General features: G+C 55.1%; 1 protein-coding gene across 3 annotated transcripts in view; it reads right to left on the bottom strand.

Annotated features, from left to right (window-relative positions):
- Positions 1–423: 423 nt before the first annotated feature.
- KIAA1522 (KIAA1522 ortholog) overlaps positions 424–27,029 on the bottom strand; it is a 33,876-nt gene continuing 7,270 nt past the window's right edge. Inside the window, exons 1-7 of one of the 3 annotated variants that reach the window (XM_032160105.2) lie at positions 21,717–21,898; positions 7,443–7,613; positions 7,283–7,338; positions 6,626–6,749; positions 5,607–5,720; positions 2,952–5,513; positions 424–2,528 (exon numbers count right to left, since the gene is read on the bottom strand). In XM_032160105.2, coding sequence (XP_032015996.1) covers positions 2,506–2,528; positions 2,952–5,513; positions 5,607–5,720; positions 6,626–6,749; positions 7,283–7,338; positions 7,443–7,613; positions 21,717–21,807 — 3,141 coding nt within the window. In that variant the 5' untranslated portion in view covers positions 21,808–21,898 and the 3' untranslated portion in view covers positions 424–2,505. Of the gene's footprint in view, positions 2,529–2,951; positions 5,514–5,606; positions 5,721–6,625; positions 6,750–7,282; positions 7,339–7,442; positions 7,614–9,566; positions 9,625–21,716; positions 21,899–27,029 lie in introns of those variants that run through there. The other 2 variants (XM_058443430.1, XM_032160104.2) reach the window with 2 other exon arrangements.

Genomic DNA, 27,029 nt, shown 5'->3' with positions numbered 1-27,029 from the left:
GACACTCCCTAAACCAGCTGCGTGTTGTTAGCATCAGGCAGAATGAATGGCAGAGAGTGATTCTGTCTTCAGAGAGGGTGGGGTACTTCTCCATAAGGCATCTCAGTCAAATCCCCATCACTGTCATAAATTCAAATAAAATGTCTGAACAAGGGTGTCTGGATGTGAGCTGGACCATCTCCAGAGAGAACACGAGTGTGAGGCAGCTGCTGGCCCCTCACCTCGTCTGGGGTTCCTTTACCCTGTAATGGGTGGTGGGGGGTATAACATGGACAAGACACGTTGACAGTCCCTTTGGCAGTACTAGGCAGAAGAGGCCCATACTTGGGTCCAATGTGTGCAGCAGGCAAAACATTTTCCCTTCTAAATGTGGGCCCAGACCACTGCCCTGTCCCCACCACATTAAGAAGCAATAGCCACAGCCAAGTTTCAATCATTTAATTAACACCTTTAAATGAAACACAGTTTTCTTCATGTGTCTCACTCAGGCTTTAGGGCAGAGGGAATGGATTTTTTGTTTAGACATATCAAAGACTCAAAAATTTAAAGAAATATATATATGTATATATATACTTCTAACATTTTATGGAAATTAAAAATCAGAGGCTTTTGGTCTCCATTTACTCTAGGTCAAGCTCATTTACCCCAGAGGACAAAGAAGGGTTGCCTCTTCTAGACCCTCCCTTCTCCTTTGTCCTCTGTCCCACCCAGCAGGGAAACAAGCTCAGAAGATCCTAACAGGATAAAGAGTTCCAGTAACGTTGGAGGAGGGAGAGGGAAAGAGAAGTCAGGTTCTCTCCCACCTCCAGCCATTCCCAGGTTGCTGCCAGGGCCTGGTTTCATGCAGCTTTGACCCAGTCCTGGATCCCAGGGGGTGGGGTAGATCAGGAGCTCTGAGCAGAACAGGGCTCACCGATTATCCTCTTTCCCCAACTCAGTGGGCAGGGGCAGTGTACACCCAGCAGCACTCTCCACTGCCCACAGGCAAGGGGAGAAGATTGATTGATTAGCTACGAGGAGAAGACAGTAGTGACTAGCAGGAAACACCCTGGAGAGGGCCAGGGGAACCCTGTGGCTCTCACCACATCCCCTCTGTTCCCAGCCTTGGTGAGGGGGCGGGGAGGTCGTGTCAACCTCTCTCCTTGGTGGTGAAGCTAAAAGCAAGGTTCCTTGCCAGACTCAAGCCCAAGTCACTGTTAAGGAAAGAGGATCAAGAAAGAAGGGGTGGCCCTGGGGGGCAGCCACGCTGCTGTGGACCCACAGGGGCCAATGGGGAAGCCAGCTTGCCTAGACAGGTGGCACAGGCTGAAAATAGGTTAACATTCCCGGAGAGTGCAGTAAGAGAGGCTGATACCTAGGGGAACACCACCCAGCCTGCCCTAGGAGCACTGGGTGCCCCTCACTGACTAGGGAAGACTTGAGTAAAATGCACCTGTGGCTTCCCATCCTTGTCTCTCAGCGTTAGCCCCCCCAGTGGAACCACCTGTGCTGAAAGGCAGCTGCAGAAAGGACATGCACCAAAAGGAGTAGAGAGAAAGGTCAGAGAATGAAGTGTGGAGGGCCAGGCCTGGGCCCACTGCTCAAGGAAGCTCTCCCCCTCCAGATGCTCCCTTCTATCCACCTCCTCAGTGCTTGCTCAGCCCAAAGGCTCCTGCCTCTGAAGTGCTGGGGGCCCACCCACCCCAGTATGGTGAAGGAGGCAAGGGGCAGGTGCTTGACACCGCCAAGTGCCCCGAGATGACTACTGCTCACCCATTTCTTTGGGCCCTGGCAGTCTCCTACTTGTCCCCAGCATGGAGCACCTGGCAGAACTGGAAGGCAGGAGGGTGGTTGGTGAGTTGAGGCACAGGAAGGCCAATCCCCTCTGCACCTTTTGTGCTTTGGAATTCCACAGCCCCACCCCTGCCCCCAGCCTAGAGAAGCCTGTGGGAACACAATGACTTGGCCACCTTCAGGAACCAAGAGGAGTAAACTGGATTGGGCAGGAGGGCACAGACTGGTCCCAAGCTATGGGCTGGCTGCCGGGGATGGATGCTGCTGCCATGTAAACAGGCCCTTGGAATGCAGCTTCCTGGGCCCTGGAGGATGGCCATGCAGCCACTTTTCGAAAGTGCTTTGATTCTGGACTATAGCATGTGCATGGTTTGGACATAAAAAAATGAAACTCGGGTGAGGTGTCCTGCTCCCAAATCTGTGGCCTCAGGGCCAGCAGGGGGCGCAGCCACCCTCTCCCGCCAGCTACCTCCTTCAAGATGAGGCTAAGGCCAAGACTGAAGCGGCAACTGCCGGTGGTGAACCCATTCGGGAAAAGGCATGAGCGTGGGATGATTCGGAGGACAGGAGCAACACCAGGCTTGCATAAGTATTGAAGGCCGTGGAGGTTAAGGCTACAGGCGCCCTCTCTATTAGGTTGTGTCTGCTGTATCCTCTCGTCCTTGGAGCTGCTCGGGTCCCTGAGATTGTGTTTCTGGGATGGGTCAGCAGTGCCAGTGAGGTGCCTGGTGGTCAGACCAGCTCTTTCTGTGAGTCTGGGGGAGAAAAAGAAGGCACACTTAGCAAGGGGCCTCCTGGCTTGGTTCTGGCACTAGGAGCCCAACAAGGCATACCCTCACCCAACCTTCTTACCCCTTTGACTTACTGACCGTGCCCGCAGCACTGGGCTGGACACCCTACAAATGTTCAGACACTATAATGTAGCTGTCACTGCCCCACACTTTACAATGTAGCTAGGAAGGGTAGGGAAAGAGGCAAAGTTGGAATTCAAACACAGTAGGCCTGACACTCACACACCATTCTCCTCTGGGGCCCAGCAAGGGTGACAGCTTGCCCTTCCCAGGCATTCTCAGACCAGAAAAGTTAAAGATCCAAGAGCAAATCCCCCATGACGGGACTTCAGATTCCTACTTCCCATCATCAGCAATGGGACCTCACGCTAGCACTGCCCACTGTACCTGAACCCGGGAGGCCCATCTTCTCCTCTGGGCCCACCAGCTGCAGGACACCTCCATTCTCCGACAGCTCCCTCTTAGTCCTGTCCTGGGTGTGAGGGAGCCCGTTGGTAGAAGGAGCAGTAAGGGGCTCAGCTCGAGGGCAACTGGGGGAGGCGGGTGGGGGGACTCCCACAGACAGCTTGCGGGCCACAGGCGGGGGAGCCTTAGGTGACTTCTTTGGGGCCTGGGGTGGCCGCTGCTCTGAGATGCTCCGGAGTTCTGCCACCAGATTCCGCTGGAGGTCAGCCTGGGTCTCAGGGGACACGGGCCGCTCCAGCTGCAGCTTCCTAGTGCCCTTGGAGAAGATGAAGCTGGCCGTGGAGGCAGGGGACTGGGGAGGCCGTGGCTCTGCCTCAGGCGGTCCGTTGGGCTGGGCACTTGAGAGGCCTTCGCTGGCGGCCAGGCTGCAGGCCTTGAGTCTGACGGCAGCATGGAGCCCTGAGGAGGGGGCAGGCACTGGGCTGGCCCGCCCTGACAGGGCCCTTCGTAGTGGTTTCTGGGGGGCTGCTGGCCCCAGTGCTGGGGTGGGAGCCCCTCCTGGAGCACCCACGGAGCGCAGCCGTACCATCTGCAGAAGCGAGGGCGTGACCAGGGGCGCACCTACGTCCTCCCTGGGAGGCCCGCCGCCCTTGCTACAGCCCACCGGTTCCTTCTGAGGGAGCTGGGCCACGTGCCCTGGGGCGGAACTAGCAGGAGCTGGGGCTGGCAGAGCTGGAGGAGGGTCTGGGCTACCCGGGGGCTGAATCTGCGAAGCAGTAGCTGAGGAGGACGAAGCAGCCGGGGAGCTGCCAAGCTCTGGGGAGCCTGAAGGGCCTACAGGCTCAGGGCTGGCCACAGAGAAAAAGGCCTCCTCTGGTGGGGGGAAGTCAGCCATGGACAGGTCCTGCTCCTCAGGGGCAGGGGGCGGGGGCGGGGGCCAGCTGGGATCCTGGAGGGGCTCCTCAGCAGTCTCTGGGGCAGATGGCGCCTCCACAACCACCTCTGGCTTCTTAGTGGGTGGTGGGGGTGGATGATAAGATGGGGGTGGGGATGGTGGGGGTGACTGGTCTTTGGAAATGACAGGAGACTCCTGCAGTGGAGTCAAGGTTGTCTGGGGAGTGGGAGGGGACTGAGGACTGGCATCAGTGGTAGAAACGGGCCCAGGAACCACAGCAGGGGTGGCTAGAGCAGGGGCAGCTGGGTTAAGGCTCCTGGGCTTGGAGGGAGGTGGGGAGAAGGGGGCAGGCACCTTGGGGTGAGGAGGTATGACAAACCTGTCACCTAGGGGGGTCAACATCTGTGGCCCAGAGCGGTCTGAGGGGGCTGGGTCAGAGGAGGAGGAACATAGAGACGTGAGGGAAGAGGAGACAGAGGCCCCAGGGGAGCGAAGGGACGTGACTCGCTCTGGTTTAGGGGGCTGGGCCTTGCCTGGGGAAGCGGGGGGACCTGCCAGGACCTTGGGAGGGAGAGTGGGAGTACCACTTTGGCTCGAGTATCCACTGGAGGGCGAAAGTGTCCGTTCTGGGGAGCGTGGGGGGCGCCGGGAACCACCCGGGGACAAGCCAGGCACCCAGCTGTTGGCTGGGTTGGGTGGACAGGGTGCTGCCCCTGCCCCTTCTGAGCCACCAGTGGTGGGTGGCCGAGGCAGCTGGGGCTGCTGCTTACGCTCAGGCTTAGGGGGCAACCCTAAGGGCCCATCAGGCACTGCTAAGCCCCGCTGATGGAGGGAGTGGGTCCGGCGGGGAGGGGGTGGAGGCCGCTTCAGCTTCCGTAGGGACACACTCCGGCCAGACAACTGCCCGCTGCTCCGAATGCTGAGTGTGTCTGAGGCCTCAGCAGTGCTGCCCCCACTGGGGGAGCCCCTCCCACTGCCTCCCTGGGGAGGGGGTGCCACGCTATTGCTAGCCGTAGAGCTCTCTGGCTGGCCCTCAGAGCCACCCTTAGAGGAGAGGGTGGAACCGTCAGACACAATGGTGTCGGAGGACTGAGAGTGGCTCCAGGTGTCACTGGAAGAGGATGGGTGGCGGCTGCGGGGCTGTGGGCTGGAGACAGAGGAGAAGCGCCCCAGCGAGCGGACGGAGGCTGGGCTGGCCGAGTGCAGGCTGCAGCGGCTTAGTGTACGCAGGCTGCAGCGGCCCAGGGCCACCACGTCCACTGTGGGCGGCAGCACAGCATGTGGAATCAACTTCGACAGGTAGGTGGCCTGGGGGGAGATGGACATGGCCGGGCTCAGGGGCTCTGCAGGCCCTGCCCCTCCTGTCAATCCAGGCACTGCTAGGGACATGGGCCGGGTCAATGGTGGGGGCCGGGCGCCCGTGGACCGGCCAACAAAGGTGTCATCCCGGTAGACACGGTCAATGTGGCGCTGCAGCATGGCCTCTGTCTCAGCGCCAGCCTCCGCCTCCGCCTCCAGCGCCTGCAGGGACACCCGGGCCCCCATCCCTGAGGTGCCTCGGGGGCGGCCGTCCACCGTGGGGATGCGTATAGCATCCCGTGCACCAGGGGCCCGGGGCGTGCATGGTGCCTCACGCTCATTCCGCAGGCCTGGAAGGGACGGGGAGGAGGTGGGGTCAGCAGAGAGGGGATGACCAAGGCTCCCTCCCCACCCCACCACTGCCCTCCTAACCCAGGCCTCACCAAGCTCCTCCTGCACGTGCTGTGGGAGTCCCAGCACCGTGCTCCGCCGCTCCCGCCGCCGCCGCCCTGACTTTCCAGATTTGGGAAATGAGTCATGGGGTCGGAAAGTGGAGCCTGGGGGCCAGTCATGGGAGAAAAACTGTTAGAGCACAGGACTCAGGGCACATTCTGCAGGGCACTACTTTTGTAATAAGAGCTCTGCGAGAAATGGTTTCCACAGTCAAGTAGGTATGGGCAAGGCTAGGTTAAACAAAGCTAGAGGCTTCTTTTCTGTAAGACCTCTGGAAGGCTACTAAGTCAACAATAGTAATTTCCCTTTAGTGATAGCTTATTATTTAGTAAACATATTATTATGTGTTAGTCGTCATGCTAAATATTTGGCATTCATTCCAATAGGGTACTTATCCTCATTTTTATAGAATATCAAACAGAAGTTCAGAGAGGTTAAGGGTTTTCCCAAGGTCACACAGCTGGCATGTAGTTACACCAGGCCTCCAACAGTTAAGATTTTCTAACTCTTTTTTTTTTTTTTTTTTTTTTTTTTTGATATGGAGTCTCACACTGTCAACCAGGCTGGAGTGCACTGGCGCTATCTCGGCTCACTGCAAGCTCCACCTCCCGGGTTCACGCCATTCTCCTGCCTCAGCCTCCCAAGTAGCTGGGATTACAGGCACCCGCCACCAGGCAAGGCTAATTTTTTGTATTTTTAGTAGAGACGGGGTTTCACTGTGTTAGCCAGGATGGTCTCCATCTCCTGACCTTGTGACCCGCCTGCCTCGACCTCCCAAAGTGCTGGGATTACAGGCATAAGCCACGGCGCCCGGCCGCCAAGATTTTCTAACTCTTAACTGCTTTATAGTTAGTGTGCATCATGAATGTGCAAGAGGACACAGGGTACTGTGTTTCCCGAATTCATTGAATCAGAGAGCCTGGCGAAACACTGGATAAGGAGGAGAAGAAGCTACAGATGCTGGGACCCAATGGTGCCCACCGTCCCTCTTCCCTGCCCAAGAATCCACCTTTGCGCTGGATCATCTCGGAGCGGATGGAGAGCGCGTCCTCCGCCGTGGTGCTCTCAGCCACGTAGGATGTGGTCTGGCTGCAGAAGGAGATGTTGTCTTCATCCGGCCCCGTCCGGGAGGACTGTCAGGGTAGAAGGAGATCTAGGTGGGGCTGCCTCCTCAAGGCTCCCCATTGGAACTTTTTTTTGAGATAAATCCAGCTCAGGCTGGAGTGCAGTAGCGAAATCTTGGCTCACCGCAACCTCCGCCTCCCAAGTTCAATCGATTATCCTGCCTCAGCCTCTCAAGCAGCTAGGATTATAGGTACCTCCCACCATGCCTGGCTAATTTTTGTATTTTTGGTAGAGACAAGGTTTCACCACTTTGGCCAGGCTGGTCTCGAAATCCTGACCTCAAGTGATCCGCCCACCTCGGCATCCCAAAGTGCTGAGGTTACAGGTGTAAGCCACCACACCCAGCCTCCCACTTGAACTTCTGAGTCACAGATCCCCTCCAGCATCACCTAGCACTGAGCAACCCTGGACTAGCCCTCAGGGGTCATTTAGTGTAGCCCTTTGTGATAAAGAAACTGAGACCCAGAAATGTTCCAAGACATCCTTGCCAGGGGTCAAGCAGGTAGAGAAGAGTCAGGACTGCGCTGGAGGCAGGGCTCACCTGGATACTCTGGGTGTCTCCATGGTCCCAGCCACCCTTGTTCAGTTTCTGTTTCTCTGGAAGACACCAGAAGGGTTTGTTGGGTTAGGCCCCTGACTTTGACAGCTGACAGTGCAGCACTAGAGGGAGGAGAGGGGAGGGGAGTGGAGAGGAAGCTTACCTTGGTGTTGTAGGGAGCGGAGCCCCTCCTGGGCCTGAGTGTGCAGCTCTTCCAGGTGGGGGGGTCGCCCACTGGGAAAGAAGACGTTGTCCTGGTGCTCACCCACTGCAGACCCTGGCCCCTGGCCGGGCCCTACACTTAGATGTTTGTCATTCTCAGCCTTGGCAGAGCCTAGTAGGAGGGAGGAGGAAGGGAAATGAGGCAAAGGCATCTGGGCCCTGCAGGTGCACAGGTCCCACGGCAGGGGCACTCATGGCCCCCAGACTGCACACGGCCCTTGCATATACAAGCAATGCCCCCTTCCCCCAGTCTGGACACATAGCCCACAGTTCTGGAGTAAATACTCAACACACACAGCCCCCATATATACAAACTACACCCAAGTGTACATAAATCTGAGTACCCACACCACACAAAGGGCCCCATACAAGGCACCACACACAGGGCACACAGGTACACAGGTCTACTGTGTGTGTACACAGCACCCACAGATGTCATTCATGTATATAAACAAAGGGCATCCGAGTATAAACACATATAGGTACACACACCGAGCACACCCAGCCCGCACGTAAACGCACAACACCCACAGTCCCTGCTCTGTATATACACAAACAGTAACCAAGTATATACACGACTATGTACTCACACGTCACTCAGGGCCCCACAAAAGACATCCCGAGTATACACATAGCCCATAGCAAATACACTGCTCTCGCCTCCATACCCAAAACCCCACTTCACAAGAAAACAAACCACTCTTTTCATGCCACCACTTGACCCAGGTCCAGGAAGAAGATACCATAGGAAATTAGGAAGGAGAGAGAGCTGGCATGAGTTACAACCAGATTCCCAGAAAATCCTAGGGGGGATGCAGACCAGGGAGATAGCCTCCTGGGTCCCCTGCTCACCCATGTGGCTGCCCCTCAGTGGAAGGATGGGCAGAGGTGGGAGAAGAAAGACCCAGGCCCCTCCACCTGCCCAAGGGAGCTCCAGTGTCTCTTGGGGAAATAGTCCCACCTGGGGAAATAGTCCCAGGCACCCCCTCTCCTGCAGGCCCTGGCCCCGGCCCCTGTTGCAGAGGAGCCAGGGATCCATTACAAAGGATCCTGTTACAAGCCCCGCCTATGGAGGGGCTGGCCATCTAATCCTGGGGATGGGGGGCTGTGTCAGCACTTTGCAGCCCCAGCCCCCCTTTAAATGAAACCCACAACATAAGCAAAAGTGCTGGAAGGGTCATGTGACCTTGGTAACACCTTATAAAGGGACAGGAACAAAACAAGCCCTTTAAAGGGCCATGCTCCAGGAGCAGGGTCTTCAGTTCAGAAACCTGCCTTTCCTCCTCCCTCAGCCCATTAGTCAACAGCCAGAGCTCCTGCCCTAGGGAGTCTGCAGGAATCCCACAGGTCAGAGCTAGGAGGCCCCCAACAGATCCAACCAGACCAGTGCCCGAGATCCCCAGATTTTACAAATGGGGAAGCGGTTCAAAGGGGCAAGGCCTTGCCTAAGGTCACCCAACAATAGGAGTCAGACGGACCCTGGACTCAACTCCAGGTTCCCAGACGGGACTCCCAGATCACGCTCAGACTGGTGGCCCCTAACCCTCAAAAGTCCAATAAACTCTTGTCCCTATGTCTTAATCCAGGTCTGAAAGTCCAATTCCTAGGAGAAGGAAGGAGGAACAGGCCCCTCCCTCCAAAACTTCTCCATTCCCAGGCCTCTAAACGGGATTTCACTGAGCAGGCTCCCCAACTTCCAGCGGTACTACTCTCCTCTCTTCTGGGCCGCCCACGTCCCACCCTCCCTGGCACACCAGGAAAAGCTAGTACATCATGACTAGGAGGCTGTACCCAGTGAAGTGTGGGTACCCCAGCAGGGAGGCTGCAGACTTCAAGGTCAGAGACACCTGGATCCATCCTCCCAAGCCACAAGCAGGGCCCAGACAAAGGCAGCAACAAAGCGGCTGGACAAAAGCACAGCCGGACGGGAGATTCTGGCCTCATTATCAGCCTCCAGCCCCCACCCCATTACTCTTGCCCAGCCTTGATCCCTCATTCTACATAAGGGTCTGGCAAAGCGAGGTATCGAGCATCCCTCCCCTCCCCCCACGCCACACCCACTCACCCTTCTTCTTAAACAGCCCTAGGAGCGCCGGGAGGTGGCGGCCCACGAACACCACCATGACTGCGGGCGCCACTCGGGACGTTCCCTATCCCACCCTGCCTCTCCAGAGCAGAGCGCGGGGCGTGCCTTCACTGTAACCCAGCACTATAGGGATGCGCGCCCTCCCGCCCCGCCGCAGAGCACCGGCTCCAGACAGAGGAGGGGGAGGGGCTGCTCTCCAGGCCCTCCTCCCACCTTCGCCACTGATCCCGCCCATCTGCCGACCCCGCCCCTCAAATGGGGTGCAGGGGCACAGAAAGGAAACTGAGGCCAGGAGTCCGTGGGTACTCTGCTCCAGTAGAGTATGATTAGGAGGCCTGAAGATACTCATCCAGCAGCAGATCACTCACCCTGCCCCCAAGTCCAGAGTTAAGGCAGGGGTCCCAGCTGCCAGATGGCAGGTGGAGGGGCCACCAGACTAGACTTGGCAGGGTGCCCACCTGCAAGCCTCCTGGCTGGCTAGCGTAATTCCCTGGGGAAAGAGCTCGGAGCGTGCAGCAGCCAGGCAGGAGCCCAGAGCTGCTAGTGGGATGGCAAGGCTGTGAGCAGAGGCCCCCAGAGGGGCAGGGGCCAGTCCCAGGACACAGTCCTGGGAAGCCAGGGAGATGCCCAGAGCAGAAGCACAGTGGCTGGCGGTTCAACCCCACACCTTCCAAAGGACTTTCTTCTTCCTGCTTTGGCAATGTGACATCAGAAGCCCAGAGAAACACAGTGAACTCTCCAAGATCACACTTAATCTTGCAGAGGCTAGACTTCAAAGCAGACCTCCTTCTCCCCTAGCCTGGAATTCTCCACAATGGCCCCACGCTGTCAGTGATTCTGTCCTGGATCACCAGGCAGGGAGAACAGAATTAGCCAAGAAACAGCCCATGGGTGAAGGCAGTAAAAAAGGAGGTGAGGTGGAGAAGTACTGGAAAGGAGATCAGGTCCAGTTCAAATCCAGCTCCATCACACAAGTCACGATCTCATATGAAATTAAGGCCAATAACTCCTCTTTTTAAGATTGCTGTGGCTCACACCTGTAATCCCAACATTTTGGGAGGCCAAGGCGGGCAGATCACTTGAGGTCAGGAGTTCGAGATCAGCCTGGCCCAACATGGTGAAATCCTGTCTCTACTAAAATTAAAATTAAAAATTAGCTTTGTGTGGTGGTGCATGCCTGTAATCTCAGCTACTCGGGAGGCTGAGGCAGGAGAATCTCTTGAACCGGGGAGCCAAAGATTGCAGTGAACCAAGATCCCACTACTGCACTCCAGCCTGGATGACAGAGCAAGACTCCATTTCAAAAAAAAAAGATGATTTTATCCATTCATTTGATCAGCAAATATGTGTTAACCTAGTACTAGGGACTATAGTTAATGGAGAAGAACTTTATCTTGTTCACCAGTTTATCCCCAGAGGCTAAATCAGTGCCTGGAACATGTTATGAGTTGAGTTCAAAAAATACTTGATGAATACATGGATGAGGTAAACTAACAACGTAATTTTGGGTAGTGAAGACTCCAGAGCTGTGACAGGAAGGTTTGGTGGGGCCGGGGGGCGGGGAGAGTGGTTTAGTTAGGTTGTCAAGAAAAGCCCCTCTAAGAAAAGAATAGGCTGGGCATGGTGGCTCACACCTATAATCCCAGCACTATGGGAGGCCGAGGCAGGAAGATGGCTTGTGGTCAGGAATTCAAGATCAGCCTGGGCAACAAGGCAAGATCCTATCTCTACAAAAACCTTTGAAAATTACCCAGGCGTGGTGACACACACCTGGGGTCCCAGCTACTGGGAGGCTAAGACAGGAGGATTGCTTGAGCCTGGGAGGTTGGGGCTGCAGTGAGCCATGTTTGAGCCACTACACTCCAGCCTGGGTGACAGGCATCTTTAAAAAATAAAATCAGCCAGGCGCGGTGGCTCACGCCTGTAATCCCAGCACTTTGGGAGGCCGAGGCAGGCGGATCACCTGAGGTCAGGAGTTTGAGACCAGCCTGGCCAACATGGTGAAACCCTGTCTCTACTAAAAGTACAAAAAATTAGCTGGGCATGGTGGTGCACACCCGTAATTCCAGCTACTCGGGAGGCTAAGGCAGGAGAATCGCTTGAACCCGGGAGGCAGAGATTGCAGTAAGCTGAGATCCCGCCACTGCACTCCAGTCTGGGCAAGAGTGAGACTCTGTCTCAAAAATAAATGAATACAATAAAATACAATAAAATAAACAGAAAAGGACATTGGAACTGAGACTTGAATACTGAGGAGCCAGTCAGGGCAGGTACCTGGGGAAGAGTCTTCTAGACAGGCTACCGCAAGTGGAAAGGCATTGAGGCAGGAGTGGTGGATTTCAGGGAAGAGAGAGGAGGCCAGTATGGCTGGAGGATTGAGCAATGGAAAGAATGGCAGGAGACGGAATCAGAGGAGAGCAGGTGCCAGGTCAGGCTGGGCCCCATAGGCCTTGAGGGTTTCAGCTGGGTAGTGACACTGTTAAAAAATATTCTGGCCGTGCACGGTGGCTCACGCCTGTAATCCCAGCACTTTGGGAGACTGAGGCAGGTGGATCACTTGAGGTCAGGAGTTCAAGACCAGCCTGACCAACATGGTGAAACCTCGTCTCTACTAAAAACACAAAAATGAGCTGGGCGTGGTGGTGGTGTGTACCTGTAGTCCCAGCTACTCAGGAGGCAGAGGTGAGAGAATTGCTCAAACCCGGGAGGCAGAAGTTGCAGTGAGCTGAGATTGCGCCACTGCACTCCAGCCTGAGTGACAGAGAGAGACTCCGTCTCAAAAAAAAAAAAATTCCAGGCTAGCACTGTGGCTCACACCTGTAATCCCAGCACTTTGGGAGGCTGAGGTGGGCAGATCACCTGAGGTCAAGAGTTCAAGACCGGGCTGGGCGTGGTGGCCCACGCCTGTAATCCCAGCACTTTGGGAGGCCGAGGTGGGCGGAACACTTGAGGTCGGGAGTTAAGAGACCAGCCCAACCAACATGGAGAAACCCCCTCTCTACTAAAAATACAAAATTCACCAGGCGTGGTGGCACATGCCTGTAATCCCAGCTACTGGGGAGGCTGAGGCAGGAGAATCACTTGAACCCAGGAGGTGGAGGCTGCGGTGAGCCAAGACCGCGCCATTGCACTCCAGCCTGGGCAAGAAGAGTGAAACTCCGGCTCAAAAAAAAAAAAAAAAAAGAGTTCGAGTTCGAGTTGGAGACCAGCCTGGCCAACATGGTGAAACCTCGTCTCTACTAAAAAAAATACACAAAGGCCGGGCGTGGTGGCTCACACCTGTGATCCCAGCACTTTGGAGGCCAAGGTGGGCGGATCGCGAGGTCAGGAGTTTGACACCAGCCTGGTCAATATGGTGAAAGCCCGTCTCTACTAAAAATACAAAAATTAGCCAGGCATGGTGGCGGGCGCCTGTAATCCCAGCTACTTGGGAGGCTGAGGCAGAAGAATTGCTTGAACCCAGGAGGCGGAGGTTGCAGTAAGCTGAGATCATGCCACTGCACTCAACCTGGATGACAGAGCAAGACTCCCATCTCCGAGGAAAAAAAAAAATTAGCCGGGTGTGGTGGCAGGCACCTGTAATCCCAGCTACTCGGGAGGCTGAGGCAGGAGAACCGCTTGAATCTGGGAGGCAGAGATTGCAGTGAGCCGAGATCACAGCCATTGCATTCCAGCCTGGGCAAGAGAGCAAAAGAATTCCATCTCAAAAAAAAAAAAAAAAAAAAGATTTCCTGGGAGGCTGGGCTTGAGCCCAGGAGCTCGAGGTTACAGTGAGCTATAATTGTACCACTGCACTACAGCCTGGGCAACACAGTAAGTCCCTGTCTCTAAAAAAAAAAAAGTAAATATATAAAAATAAAGCTTAAAAAAAAAAAGATTCCCCTGAAAACTCTAAAAAACATAGCAGAGACTGTGAAAGAGAGTCTGTGAACTATATATATGTATCTGTGCAGTATCCCACCAGCCGTGCCTAAGGACACCCCTCTGTCATAGCATCTTTCTGAGTCCCTAGGGAACTAAAAATTCACAGAGGCTCCCAAGCAACACGACCCCCCTGCAGTTCCTTCCCCAGTTGCTGCCACCCTAGCACTGGCCTCTTGGAGACTACTCAAGTACAAGCTAAGGTCTTGCTCTCCAGAGAACAAACATTTGTGGAGCTGAATAGTCACATCGACAAATCAATGAGATCTAAACAACAATCCTAAGAAGTAGGCACTTTTATTCCCATTTTATAGATGACGAAATGGAGACCAGAGGGAGCAAGCATTATAAAGCTGCCCCCTCTGGCCTCCATGGTATAAATGGCAAAGCAGTATTCTCACTCAGAACAACCTGAATCCAAAAGCCATGTTCTGTGCACTGTGCCAGCTACAAACCTGATCTCCCCTCTGAAAAAGGGTCATGGGACCCCATCATCCCTACAAATTGGAGGTTTCTTGACCACCTGCTGTCCCCACTCTTCCCCTCTTAGGCCAGATCCACCCACCCACCCACCCTTCTTATCAGTCTCACACAAACAGAAAAGACCAGTAGACCGACATTTGCAGGGTGATTAATTCATGCCAGGCACCATGCCAGGTCGTGGTGAAAGGCAAAACGTAGTCTCTGTCCTCATGGATCTTAGAAAAGTTCTTTGAGGCAGGTACTGGAAGGTACTTTCCTAGTAATTGATCATGGGCCTGTGAGGCTCAGAGAGCTAAGTGACTTCCCAAACTGGCTGGCTCTAAAACTGGAGCCTTTCACCACACAGGACAGTCATCTTCAGCTACCCTCTAACCAGGGAAACTAAGGGCTGAGCTCCTGCCAAGATGGGGGTGGAGGAACATCAGCTCATCAAGGTCCCAGGCCCACAGCTGGCAGTCAGGGCCACAGCTGCAAATTCCCAGAGATCCAAGGGCTTACACTTGATAACATCTGGTTGCCCCAGCAACACCCCTCCCCCTCCCCACCCAAATCAGAGCCCGCAGCCTCTCCAGAGTCACCCCAGATCTATACACCTGTGGCTCGCTTGGGGAGGGGCTCAGCAACCTGAGTCTCAGGTGACTGGGAGGGGTACTTCACAAAGAAACTGAGGTCCAGAGAGTGGAAAGACCTTGCCCACAGCCACCCTTAGAGTCCTTGTTCCAGGGCTTTCTGCCCTGGCAGACCAGAGGTGCAGCCTAGGGCTGAGGCCATGAGGGAAGGACCCCATACCGCATCCCCATCCCCAACATGCCTGGGGGAGGAGGCTTCCTGGATCTGAGCAGACACCTTGCTCCTGGTGGCCACGCCCCCAGCACGCAGGGCACACCGGGAAGCACACTTGCGGGCTCCTCAACTCAGAGACAGTTTACCAGGGCAGAGACTCAGGCAGCAGGCAGCGTCCCACTGGGGCCACCTCCACAGGTGGGCACTCTCAAAACCACACCCGCATGGCCGGGTGCAGTGGCTCACGCCTGTAATCCCAGCACTTTGGGAGGCCAAGGCGAGCGGATCGCGAGGTCAGGAGTTCAAGATCAGCCTGGCCAACGCAGTGAAACCCCGTCTCTACTAAAAATACAAAAATTAGCCGGGCGTGGTGTCGAGCTCCTGTAATCCCGGCTACTCAGGAGGCTGAGGCGGGAGAATCGCTTGAACCCGGGAGGCGAAGTTTGCAGTGAGCCGAGACCAGGCCATTGCACTCCAGCCTGGGTAACAGAGTGAGACTCCGTCTCAAACAAACAAAAAAACACACCCCCCCATAAAGCACACCTAAGCCACCCTAGTTCCTGCCTTCCTCACCCATGAGCGACCGCACAGACCCACACAGGGCCTGCCAAGGGGCTGTGTGTGCAGAAAAACAGGTGTATGTAGCCCCTACTCAGGGGCTTTCCTAAGCCTGGGGAAAGGGAAGAATCAGGGAGGGAGCCCCTGCCGTCCAAGGCCACGCGCATGCGCACGCACTGTCTTGGCAACATCCTCCATGGGGTGAGGCCTCAACCTGCCCCATTCCAGAGCAAGGGGCGGGGGTGGTGGCGCGCCCACAGCCAGGCAGGCCTGACTCAGGGGAGAGGAATGAGGGGGGAGGGCACAGCTGTCCAGGTGGCCTTGCTCAGGAGGCCAAACCCTCTGAAGCCAACCCAGCCCCCAACTCCCTACTCCTGTCCGAACTGTCCCTGGCCAGCCCATGAGCCAGAATCCTGGGTGTTCAGAGGCCCTTAGCCTCAACCCCTCACTGTACAGGTGGACAAACGAAGGCCTCCGCCCCCACCCGCCCCCCGCCATTACACATTCTAGAAGCAGAAGCAGAAACCAGAATGTCGATTTTATTCCCAAAGAGGCAAGACAAAGGAAAATGAGCATAACAAATTCTCAGGTGGAGGCGCCTCACGGTTCTCAAAACACTTTCTCTTCTACGGTCTCGCAGAACACCTAACAACAAAGTTAAAAGGCAGGAGCGGTTTCCTTTTTACAAATGAGCACCAGGAGGCTCAAGGGAAAGTGACTAACTTGCTCAAGGTCACCCAACCAGGGAGTGGTTGAACCTGGGTCTCACTCCAACAACCTTAGTGATTCTGAGAAAGTTAATGGGTAAGGGCGGTTGGGGAAGGGATGTGACCTCAATCTCTGCCCAAAGAAAGTAGGGGCTCTGCACCCCACCTGTGCCGGAATCCCCCTCCTTCCTTCCCTTGGTGTCCAGCCCCACCCCAGCAGGGACAGAGCTGACAGGCCGGTTCTAAGGTAAATAATGGGGGGCAGGGAGTGCCCAGAGCAGGGAGGGGAGGAGCCCATCCCACGGGGTGCCCTGGGGGAACAGGCAGTAGTGCACGGAGGAATTAGCTACAATAATATTAATAAATGTCCTAATGAGTTTCTGGGCCAGTATTTGCTCCCAGCAATGACATAATGATCCCTTTCAGCCAAGGCACAATTCTAACTTTCCACAGCCCTTTCCTGAAGTTCCTTCAAGGCATGATTATCCCCATCTTATGGACGCCAGAGGCAGACAGCACAGAGTAGGGAGAAGAAAGAGCTGGGAATCAGGAGGTCTGGATTCCAGGCCTTGCATGAATGAATTGGCTTCTCTGGGCCTCAGTCCCCTCATCTGTAAGGTGGGACTAACACCAACATCACAGAGTGCCTGGGAACCTTAAAGAAAGCCACACAATCTAGTGTAAACCCTGACTCCAAGGGTCAGAGACTTGCCCAAGGTCACACTGCTAGAAATGGCAGAGGCAAGATGTGAGCCCAACTCTGACTGGCCGCAAAACCATGTTCTTCCCATGCCACCAGCAGCCTCCTCTCCCCACCACTCCAGCTCTCTTCAAATCTCAAGTAAGGTTAAGGGCCATTACGATAAGGTGTGATAAGGAGCACTTGACATCAGCTCCCTATCTCTCCTTAGCGATACCCCTCCATGTGGCAGCCCTAAGCCCTCAGTTTGGGAGGGAAGGGAATTCCAGGCCCAGACCAGATCTCGCTGCCCTGGAGTGAGGAGACCTAGGTTGGAGCTTTTATTCCCCCTTAATTGCAACATGATCCTGAGCCAGGTACTGTGCTTTCCTGGGCCTCGGTTTCTTCATCTGAGATGTGGGGGCGTTGGAGAGATGATCTCCAGAGAGCCCTCACCATGGATGATTTTGCCCCTAGAAGGAAGGGGGGTCAGTGGTTCCCTGCTTTGAGTCGGGGCCTGGGGCAGCAAGGAGATTCCGCTTATCTCAGATCCCTGGGATCAGAGAGAGCTGGACCAGCCTCTTATCTGGAAGCCCGGGGCTCCCACAAGCAAGTCACCCAAGCAGCTGGTCACAAGTTTCCCCACAAGAAAGGGGACGAGACACGGGGGGAATGGAGGAGGGAGCCTTCTCCAGCTGTGGAACCTACTAAAGACCCCAGACTCCAAGAAGTTAAACCTCCAGGTCTACAGGCAAGGGGAAGGATGAAAAGAATTCCAGATGGTCTGACTCCAGCAGTCCCTTCCCTCAGTCTCCCCATGTGCACGATGGGAACAATTAATCCAACCAGAAGGAGGGCCATGTGTGTGAGCTTGACCATGTAATGCATGGGAAAAGGAAGAGGGCAGGTCTTCCTGGGCTACCAATTCACATCCACCACCATTCCCCAACCCACCCAGGACCAAGTGCCCAGCTAGCCTGGGAAAGGGAGAGTTGGGTGGATCCCTGAGTGCCAAGATCTAACAATCCCAGCAGGTTACAGTATCTTTCCAGCAGTCAGGAGGCCTCACCTCATACACCTTCACCCTTCTCTACCTTCCAAGGGCATTTGATCAGAGGGATCAACCCTTCCTTGAGTCTTGATTTCCCCTTCCCACTTGCTCCCTCTCTAAGTGCTTGGAGGCTTTAATGCTTAGTCCTCAACCCCTAACCCTCCCCACAGTGCTTCCTCCACTAGTCCTCTTTACACAGTCCAAATCCCCTGGGGCCGCAGGCTTTCTCTGCCCAGAGGACATCCAGGCGCCTCCATCATAAGATGACACCCTTCTATTCCTAAACTGATTAAGGGCACAGACTTTGTAATGTGACAGGCTTGAGTTTGAATCCAGATTCAGCCATCTCCTTGCTGTGTGGCCTTGAGAAAATGACTTCACTTCTCTGAACTCCAGCTTCCTCATCTCTAAAATGGGAGAATAGCCTGTGGCTTGTGGGACTGTTGGAGGACAAAGGACAAATGAATTAACTGATGTAAAGGGACAGCATAGGGCCTTATTTTTATCTCTGCTACCATCTCCCAGCCAAGCAGCCTCAAGCACAGAAGCCCACACAGCTCCCTCTGGCCCTTACGCTCAACATCTGGTTAATCCCAGGTCTTATCAATTCAGCCACTTCCTCCGAAGTGTCTCTGCAGCTGCCACTCCTCTCCACTCCCACAGCCCCCACCCTGTCCCCAGCCCTCACCCTGTCCCCAGCCCTCACCTCATCACCTCTCCCCTGGATTACTGCAACAGTCTCTGAGCCTCCACTCTCATCACCCCACCCTCAACCTGTCCTGCCTGCACCTGCCCCCACCCTAGAGCCATCTTCCAACACCCCACTTTTGTAGACTCCTCCCTTGCTCAAACACCTCCACTGGCTCCCTACGGCCTGCAGACTCCAGACCTCTCTCCCTGCCTTGTACTCTCTCCCTCCTCCTCTCACAGACTAATGAAATGAGTACTTATGCTGGCGCTTGAGTACTTATACTCAAGCTCCAGTCCCCACCTGGGCCTGTCACAGCAGAGGCTGAGGCTGAGGCCGAGGATGACTTAGGATCCTCAGCACAAGTAAAACCAAAGGTACTGAGGTTTACATTCACAATGGAACCTCAAGAGGACCCTCAGCTACTTTTCCCTCCCACCTCCATGCTCAGTCTCACTCCATTTGTTTTATGTTTGTTTTTGAAATGGAGTCGCACTCTTGTCACCCAGGCTGGAGTGCAGTGGCGTAATCTCAGTTCACTGCAACCTCCACCTCCTGGGTTCAAGCGATTCTCCTGCCTCAGCCTCCCAAGTAGCTGGGATTACAGGTGCCCACCACCAGGCCTGGCTAGTTTTTGTATTTTTAGTAGAGACGGGGTTTCACCACGTTGGCTGAGCTGGTCTCAAACTCCTGACCTCAGGTGATCCACCCACCTCAACCTCCTGAAGTGCTGGGATTACAGGTGTGAGCTACTGCATCCAGCCCGTTCTTTTTTTTTTTTTTTTGAGATAGGGTCTCACTCTGTCACCCAGACTGGAGTGCAGTGGCACGATCGGCTCACTGCAGCCTTGACCTCCTAGGCTCACATAATCCCCTCACCTCAGCCTCTCAAGCTACTGGGACCAAAGGCACACGTGCCACCACGCCCAGATACTATTTCTTGTAGAAATGGGGGGGGGAGGGGGGTCTCGTCATGTTGCCCCAAGCTACTCTCCAACTCCTGGGCTCAAGTTATCCTCCCACCTCGGCCTCCCAAAACGCTGGGATTACAGGCGTGAGCCACCTCGCCTGACCTCAACTCCATGCCTTTGCCCATGACCATACCCCACAGCTGAAACAAATCCCTGGTTCTCTCATTTAACCAACAACTTAGGACTAATTTCAATCCTGTGATTACTTCAAAGACCAGTTAGGACCATCTCCGCAGTTTTCTAAAGCTGACCCCAACCCAGAAGGCTTTTGATATATTGCCTAGAATATTTCCTAGCCCCTCACACTTAATTTCTGTGTTGTCTTGACATTGCTTTCTAATTTTTTTCAGAACGCCTTAAAGCCTGAGTTGACCCATAAGTTGCAGCAGGAGCTGGAAGCTCACAAGTGTTGCTGGAAGCCCCAGGCCACTTCCTCAGGGGCCAGTAGGCAAGAGACTATCAACACAGCCTTCTTATCTTCTCTCTCCTCCATCACAAATGGTCACAAGTCTGGGCCCACAGTTAGTTCCTAGGAAACCATCAGATCGGAGCGACCATCAGAGGACAGATGAAGAGCCCCAGCCCTGCCCCATCAGTGCAGATTCTAGGAGAGACAGGTAGGCACAGACAGGGCTTTCAGGACTGCTGGGGCAGGGAGAGTGCTGGAAGGTCCTGGAGATTCTCATCAACACCTACCTTCTGAGAAATCCTCAAACAGCCTAACTGAACTTAGTTAACCCTTTTCTTATTGTCATTTTGATTATATTACTACCTCAAACCACCATAGGCAAATGACCTTGGACAAGTCTCTCTTTCCTGGACCTCAGTCTCTTCATCCATGAAACGGCTAGCCAGAACGGTAAGGGTCCCAAGAAGTCACCTAGGGCCCCTGATTTCACAGACAGGACCCCTGTAGGAGCCAGGGTGGTCCAGACAAGTGAAAGGAATCTGCTCAAGGTCACCAGGGCCTATTCCAGAGCCTCATTGAGAGGAGAGGTCCCCCACTTCCCAGCCCAGGCTCTTTCCACCACCCCCTCTATGGAGCGATGAGATCATCAAGCTCCGGTTCGGAATCTCTAGGAATGTGGGCCAACCTGGGAATACACCCGTAGATTCTCCCACCACAGCAGGGCCCCCTTCACTCCACCTCCTCTGGGATTTCCTCACTCCCCCAGACCAACAGGTATCGCTAAGGTGCCTGCCTGTGTTGAAGACCCTCTATCTTGGAGAGGAGGGAATGGAACCATCACCCTGCCCTTCCCCCATCTCTGGATTCACCAGTAACTAGGCACTCTCGATAGCCCCTCCTTCAGCACCCCTCGGGGATACCCTGAACTGCCGAACTTGTTGGGGGAAACAGGAATCCCATCTCCTGGGGTTGGAGGCCTTCCCCTTTCCCTCCCCTCCCCATTGGAGCCTGGAATGTGACCCGCGGAGGGATCCCGCAGCAGCCGGCAAGGGCTGCGTTCCAGCTCGGTGGCTGCATTGAAAGGGGGAGATACGGCGGCGACCTCGGGGACCGCGGGGGCAGGGGAGGGGGGTGAGGCGGGGAGACGTCGCGGTGGCGCGGGTGGGGGTAGGGAGGGAGCCAAGAAAACCAGTCCGACTCCCGATCGCGCCAGATGGAGGCGGTCCCCAGACTCCAGCCCCGGGTTTCCAGCTTCTTCCTTCCACCTTCGTCTCCCCTCCCTCCTACAAACTTTCAGCCTTCAGCCTGTTGGGGGCTAAGATCTGGGGAATAAGCGTGTGTGTCCGAGTGCCTTAGGGTCTGCTGTGAGCCTGAATGCGAGTCCGGTTGGTTGTGCAGTTATGAACCTGTGTGTACATCTGTGTGCCTAAGACGCTGGGCAACTGTACCCACATGACCGATGTGTGTGAACGACTGTGTGCCTGTGTGTCTGGATCTGCGCGTGGGTGTAGTCCGTGTGGCTGTGTAAACCGCATGCATAGGTATACATGTACCTGTGTCTCAGGCTCTGTGCGTCCTACTGCGATGGTACAAGAGTGTGGGTGTGATGGTGTATGTGATCCTGTGTCTGCGTGTCCGTACATCTGAGTGGGTGTTGTGCGTGTGACTGTGTAAACTGCGAACATGTACGTGTGCCCGCCCGTGGGTATTACCGTGTACGTGTGTCTCCGTGTGCCTGTGAGGGGTGGGGTCTGCGCGGGGATTCCCGACCCCCCCTCACACTCACACCCTCCAGGCCCCGGGAGGGGGCAGCAGCGGTGGCGACGGCCGCAGCACGGACCCTCCTCCCTGCCAGCCCCGCCCCCACCCCGGCCCCTACCTGCCGGCCGCTTCGCCGACCGCCCGAACCGCCAGAAGCTGCGGACCCGGGGACCGCTGGGGGCCTTCCTCTTGTGGTGTGAGTTCCCCATTGCAGGTGCGGGAGCCGGCGCGGGAACCCAAGCGCGGCCCAGCCAGCCCGGCCGCCGGGCCCGCAGCCCCGGGAGGGAGGCAGCGAGACTCGCGGGCGGGCACCGCGGGCGCCCCCAGCCCCAGCTCGACCACGCCCCCGAGCTCTGCGGCCAATGGCCAGGCCGGGGGCGGGGCCGGAGGAGGGGCGGAGCCTGGCGCGCATCCCGTCGGCTCCGCCCCTCGCGGGACCTGGGAGACCTGCTGGGCCGCCCAGCCTAGGGCGCACAGGGGAAGGCCTGGCCAGTCCAGGTGGGGCAGGCGGGTTGCCCGCTCTCTCAGCCCAAAGGCTACGGCTCTGAGGAGTGCAATGGAGCTGGGAGAACGCGGATCCGGAGCTCTGCTGCCGCTAGGGCCCACCAGCCACCTCCCCATGAGTGTCACGTGCCTGTGTGTACAAATGTATGGAACTGACTGTATTTCTGTAGTTATAGTGTTCAAAATAGTAGCACCCTTTTACTTAGTGTTTACTATGTGCCAGGCTCTGTGCTAACCGCTTTCATGCATTACTTCATTTTATCCACAAGACAATTGTGTAAGGTAGGTCCTTTTTTTTTTTTTTTTTTGAGACCAAGTCTCGCTGTCGCCCAGGCTGGAGGGCAGTGGCACGATCTCGGCTCACTGCAACCTCCGCCTGCCAGGTTCAAGCGATTCTCCTGCCTCAGCCGGTTCCACCACCCCCCGGCTAATTTTTGTAATTTTAGAGACAGGTTTTTTTTTTTTTTTTTTTTTTTTTCTGTCTCCCAGGCTGGAGTGCAGTGGCGCAATCTCGGCTCACTGCAAGCTCTGCCTCCCGGGTTCACGCCATTCTCCTGCCTCAGCCTCTCCGAGTAGCTGGGACTACAGGCGTCCACCACCACGCCCGGCTAAATTTTTGTATTTTTAGTAGAGACGGGGTTTCACCGTGGTCTCGATCTCCTGACCTCGTGATCCGCCCGCCTCGGCCTCCCAAAGTGCTGGGATTACAAGGGTGAGCCACCGCGCCCAGCCGAGACAGAGTTTCACCATGTTGTTCAGGCTGGTCTCAATCTCCTGACCTCAGGTGATATGCCTGCTTCGGCCTCCCAAAGTGCTGGGATTACAGGTGTGAGCCAGACCACCCGGCCTGTTAAATATTTTTTTAACCAGCCTGGCCAACATGGTGAAACCCTGTCTCTACTAAAAATACAAAAATTAGCCAGGCTTGGTGGCACACGCCTGTAATCCCACCTACTCAGAAGGCTGAGGCAGGAGAATCGCTTGAACCCAGGAGGTGGAGGTTGTAGTAAGCCAAGATCACACCACTGCACTCCAGCCTGGGCAACAGAGCAAGACTCCGTCTCAAAAAAAAAAAAAAATGTGTGTGTGTGTGTGTGTGTATTTTTTTTTTTTCTTTAAAAAGGCCAGGTGTTGTGGCTCACACCTGTAATCCCAGCACTTTGGGAGGCCAAGGCGGGCAGATCACTTCAGGTCAGGAGTTCGAGACTAGCCTGGCCAACATGGTAAAACCTCATCTCTGCTAAAAACACAAAACATTAGCCAGGCGTGGTGGCTCATGCTTGTAATCCCAGCTACTTGGGAGGCTGAGGTGGGAGGATCGCTTGAACCTGGGAGGCAGAGGTTGCAGTGAGCCGAGATCACGCTACTGCACTCCAGCCTGTGCGACAGAGCAAAAAATTAAAAACAGAGAGATGAAAAGCCTTCTAGGCTGCCCGGGGCTCCCACCTCTGTCTCCTCCTCACAGGTATCCTTGTGCTAAGGGACCTGCCCAGGGCCCCACTGCCTGGGCAATGACTCTTCTTTACCATCACTTCTGCCCTGTCTCTCCAACTAGAGGCAACGTGATAGAGCAGAGAGAGCACTGGGCTGGAAGTCTAGAGCCCTCAATTCTAGGCCCCACATGGCTTATCCTTTCTGCCACCAGAACAAGCCCCTCCACTATACCATGCTGCCTCTTATGCCCGATGGCTCCAGCAAACCCTTTTCCCTCCCTGCAAAATGTGAGAGTCAAAGCTAAACCCAACTCTCTCTGAGGCCCTTCTCTTGCTAGAGTCTCAGGTTGACAACAGTGCAGTCCTTGAAAGGCTGGCAAGTTATTCACCCATAGAAAATATTCACTGAGCATACAATGTGTACCAAGCTGCGTGTACACATTGCACAGAGAAAATGGTCCTAGTGTCAAAGCTGAAAAAGACCTCCGAGATCAGCTAGCCAATTCCCTGAATTTATATAGATAGGGAAACTGGGGCCCATAAAAAGAACAGTTAGTATGGGGGAGTAGAGGGAATACCCAAGGATAAAGTCTAAATTTCCTGGCATGAATTCAGTGAGGACAGGTATGTGAAGAGGCGCAAAGGATGTCTGAAGTGCAGCAGGTTCCTTGGCCTTCACAGGAAGCACTGGAGGAGCTGCCCCTGCCCCTGCCCACCAGTTCAGCCTCATCTCCAGCCTCATCTCTGAGATGAGAATCTTCCCCTTCTCAGAGCTACAACCACACAAAACTGCTTGCCACCCGCAGCACACAACTCCAGGCGTTCACCCCTGCCATCCCCTCTTCCACCTTGGCCTGGAAGGTGCCTTTTCATTCTCAATGCCCTGCTCTACGTGCTGCTCCTCCATGAAGTCTTCCTTGCAGCCCCTCTTCCCCCAGCTCAGTGCTTCCTTAATGAAGGCCCCACAGACATTAGTGCTGCCTTCTGATATAGTACTGATCACACCCCAGGGCTCCCCTGCACCCCGTGTTCGCCATCCCAGAACTTGCCTTCAGACAATAGTTTTAGTATCTGCCTTTCCAACCAGAACAGCTTCCTGAAGAGCAGTGATTGTCTGACTCCTTTTAGTAACCCCAGGCTCAGCACATAGCAGGTGCACCTATGTGTTTAATAGAAACTGGTGGAGGTGGAGATGGTGGGGCTTGTAGATTAGCTGTAGTAGCAACGGTGACGCTTGCATACTGACGGAGGCAGTGATGATAGCACATAAATACTTTCACTGCAAAGGCGGTGCTTGCTCCAGGATCTTGTGGGAGGAGTACTGCCCACTGCCAAGAACATAGGAGAGGCCGGGCTAGGACTGGTGGGAAGAAGTAGGTGGTATGGAAGGCATATGGACCAGAACTCCACGAACCACAAGAATGAGCTGGAATGCCTCGTGACCCTCTTAGAAAATGCTGGGGAAGGCCGGGCGCGGTGGTTCACGCCTGTAATCCCAATACTTTGGGAGGCAGAGGCAGGCGGATCACCTGAGGTCGGGAGTTCAAGACCAGCCTGACCAACACGGTGAAACCCCATCTCTACTAAAAATACAAAATTAGCTGGGCATGGTGGCGGGCGCCTGTAGTGCCAGCTACTTGGGAGGCTGATGCAGGAGAATCGCTTGAACCTGGGAGTCGGAGGTTGCAGTGAGCTGAGATCACACCACTGCACTCCAGCCTGGGTGACACAGCAAGACTGTCTCAAAAAAATAAATAAATAAAAGGGGCCGGGCGCCATGGCTCATGCCTGTAATCCCAGCACTTTGGAAGGCTGAGGCGGGCGGATCACAAGGTCAGCAGTTTAAGACCAGCCTGGCCAACATGGTAAAACCCCATCTCTACTAAAAATACAAAAATTAGCTGCGCATGGTGGCGGGCGCCTATAATCTCAGCTACTTGGGAGGCTGAGGCAGGAGAATCACTTGAACCCAGGAGGTGGAGGTTGTGCTGAGCAGAGATCATACCACTGCACTCCAGCCCGGGAAACAAGGGCGAAACTTCGTCGCAAAAAATAAAAAAGAAAATGGTGGGGAAGACCTCACTTGGCTAGACTTGGAGGAGGGGGTGTCCTAAGTAGACAGGAGGCCTCACTTAGTAATCTCCCTACCAGGAGCCTCCTGGGAATCACACACTTTGCTACAAGATTCAGGGTTTAAATCCTCTGTGGGCTGAGCTGTCTCTATCGCCCCTTCCATGCCAAGCACAGAGCTGGGCACCCTGTGAGTGGGCTGACAGTCCTTTAATGAATCAGCCCCTCAGGACAGTGGAGTACAAGGGCATAGAGTACAGTAGGGTATAACTAACAATGGGCGGGGGGCGGACAGAGATTTCACTCCTACCCGAGGAAGCTGCAGGAACTTGGCTGACTTCCCCAAGTCTGCCAACAGGCTGGAGGTGGCCTTTGGGTCTGCACAAGGAAGGTGTGTGTCCCTGCTCCTCCAACCCCGCCATGTTCACTGTGGCCCAAATAACATACAATGCTTCCTCTTATTCGTTTTCTTTAGCATGTGACAGGCCATGAGCAGCTGAGACAGCTTTGAGGGTCTGGAGAGAGAGGGATTTCCAAGGAGCAGGTGCTGAGGGAAGGCTCTCACTCTGCCCTCTGCTGACAAGAAAATGCAGATTTTTGGGGTCACAGGGCTTGGCCACCACAGTTCAACCCTTGCTAGGAGCCCTGCTTCAGGGACTGCAGGGAGGGTATAGTGTGGGGAGAGCACACTGATTGGGAGCCCCTTTCAGGCCGAAGGGGAATTTCCAAGAGGAAGGTGAAGGAGAGAGAGCTGGAAGGAACCCCTAAAGGTGTTGAGGGGAGGGCAGGGAAGACTCCCTTGGCCTTGCTTCCTTCTCAGCTCTTCACACCCCTAGCAGAGGCACCTCTCTGGGATGGGATTTTCCATTTGAAGTCTGAGCAAAGGAGTGAAGAAGCTGAAGGCCTGGCAGTTGTGGGCTTTTCTTCTGCCTTTGACACCAGATGGCCTAGTGAACTTGAGCGTCACTTCCTCCTCTGGGCCTCAGCTGCCCCGTCTGTATGCACCATGAGGGCTCCCTATGACATCTCGGGCCATGAGCTCTGAGAGTCTAGGATCCAGAGATGCCCATCTCTGGGGGCCCATACTGGAGCATTACCCATCATCCAAGGCCACTTAGCCAGGCCTTGTGCTGGCCAGGGCAGAAGGACGAGTCTGTCAACCCAGTCTCTGCCCTTCGGGTATTCAAAATAGTGAGGTACAGCAATCCCTGGATCCCCACGGAACCCCAGATAGCTGGCTGGTCCCAAGTCCCCAGCACATGCTTTGCCTGACGCCAGTGCCACAGACCCTTCAATCCCAGCTTCCTTTCATCCTTCCATTTCGGCTCAAGTGCCACCTCCCCGGGGAAGCCATCCCTGACCTCCCTCAGAGATTGCCGTGCTTCCCCTTGTCACACTTAACCCTTAATTACTTGTTCAGCATG

This window comes from Hylobates moloch, unplaced genomic scaffold (assembly GCF_009828535.3).
Source record: "Hylobates moloch isolate HMO894 unplaced genomic scaffold, HMol_V3 SCAFFOLD_8, whole genome shotgun sequence".
NCBI lineage: Eukaryota > Metazoa > Chordata > Mammalia > Primates > Hylobatidae > Hylobates > Hylobates moloch.
This window is presented reverse-complemented; position numbering and strand designations above follow the sequence as displayed.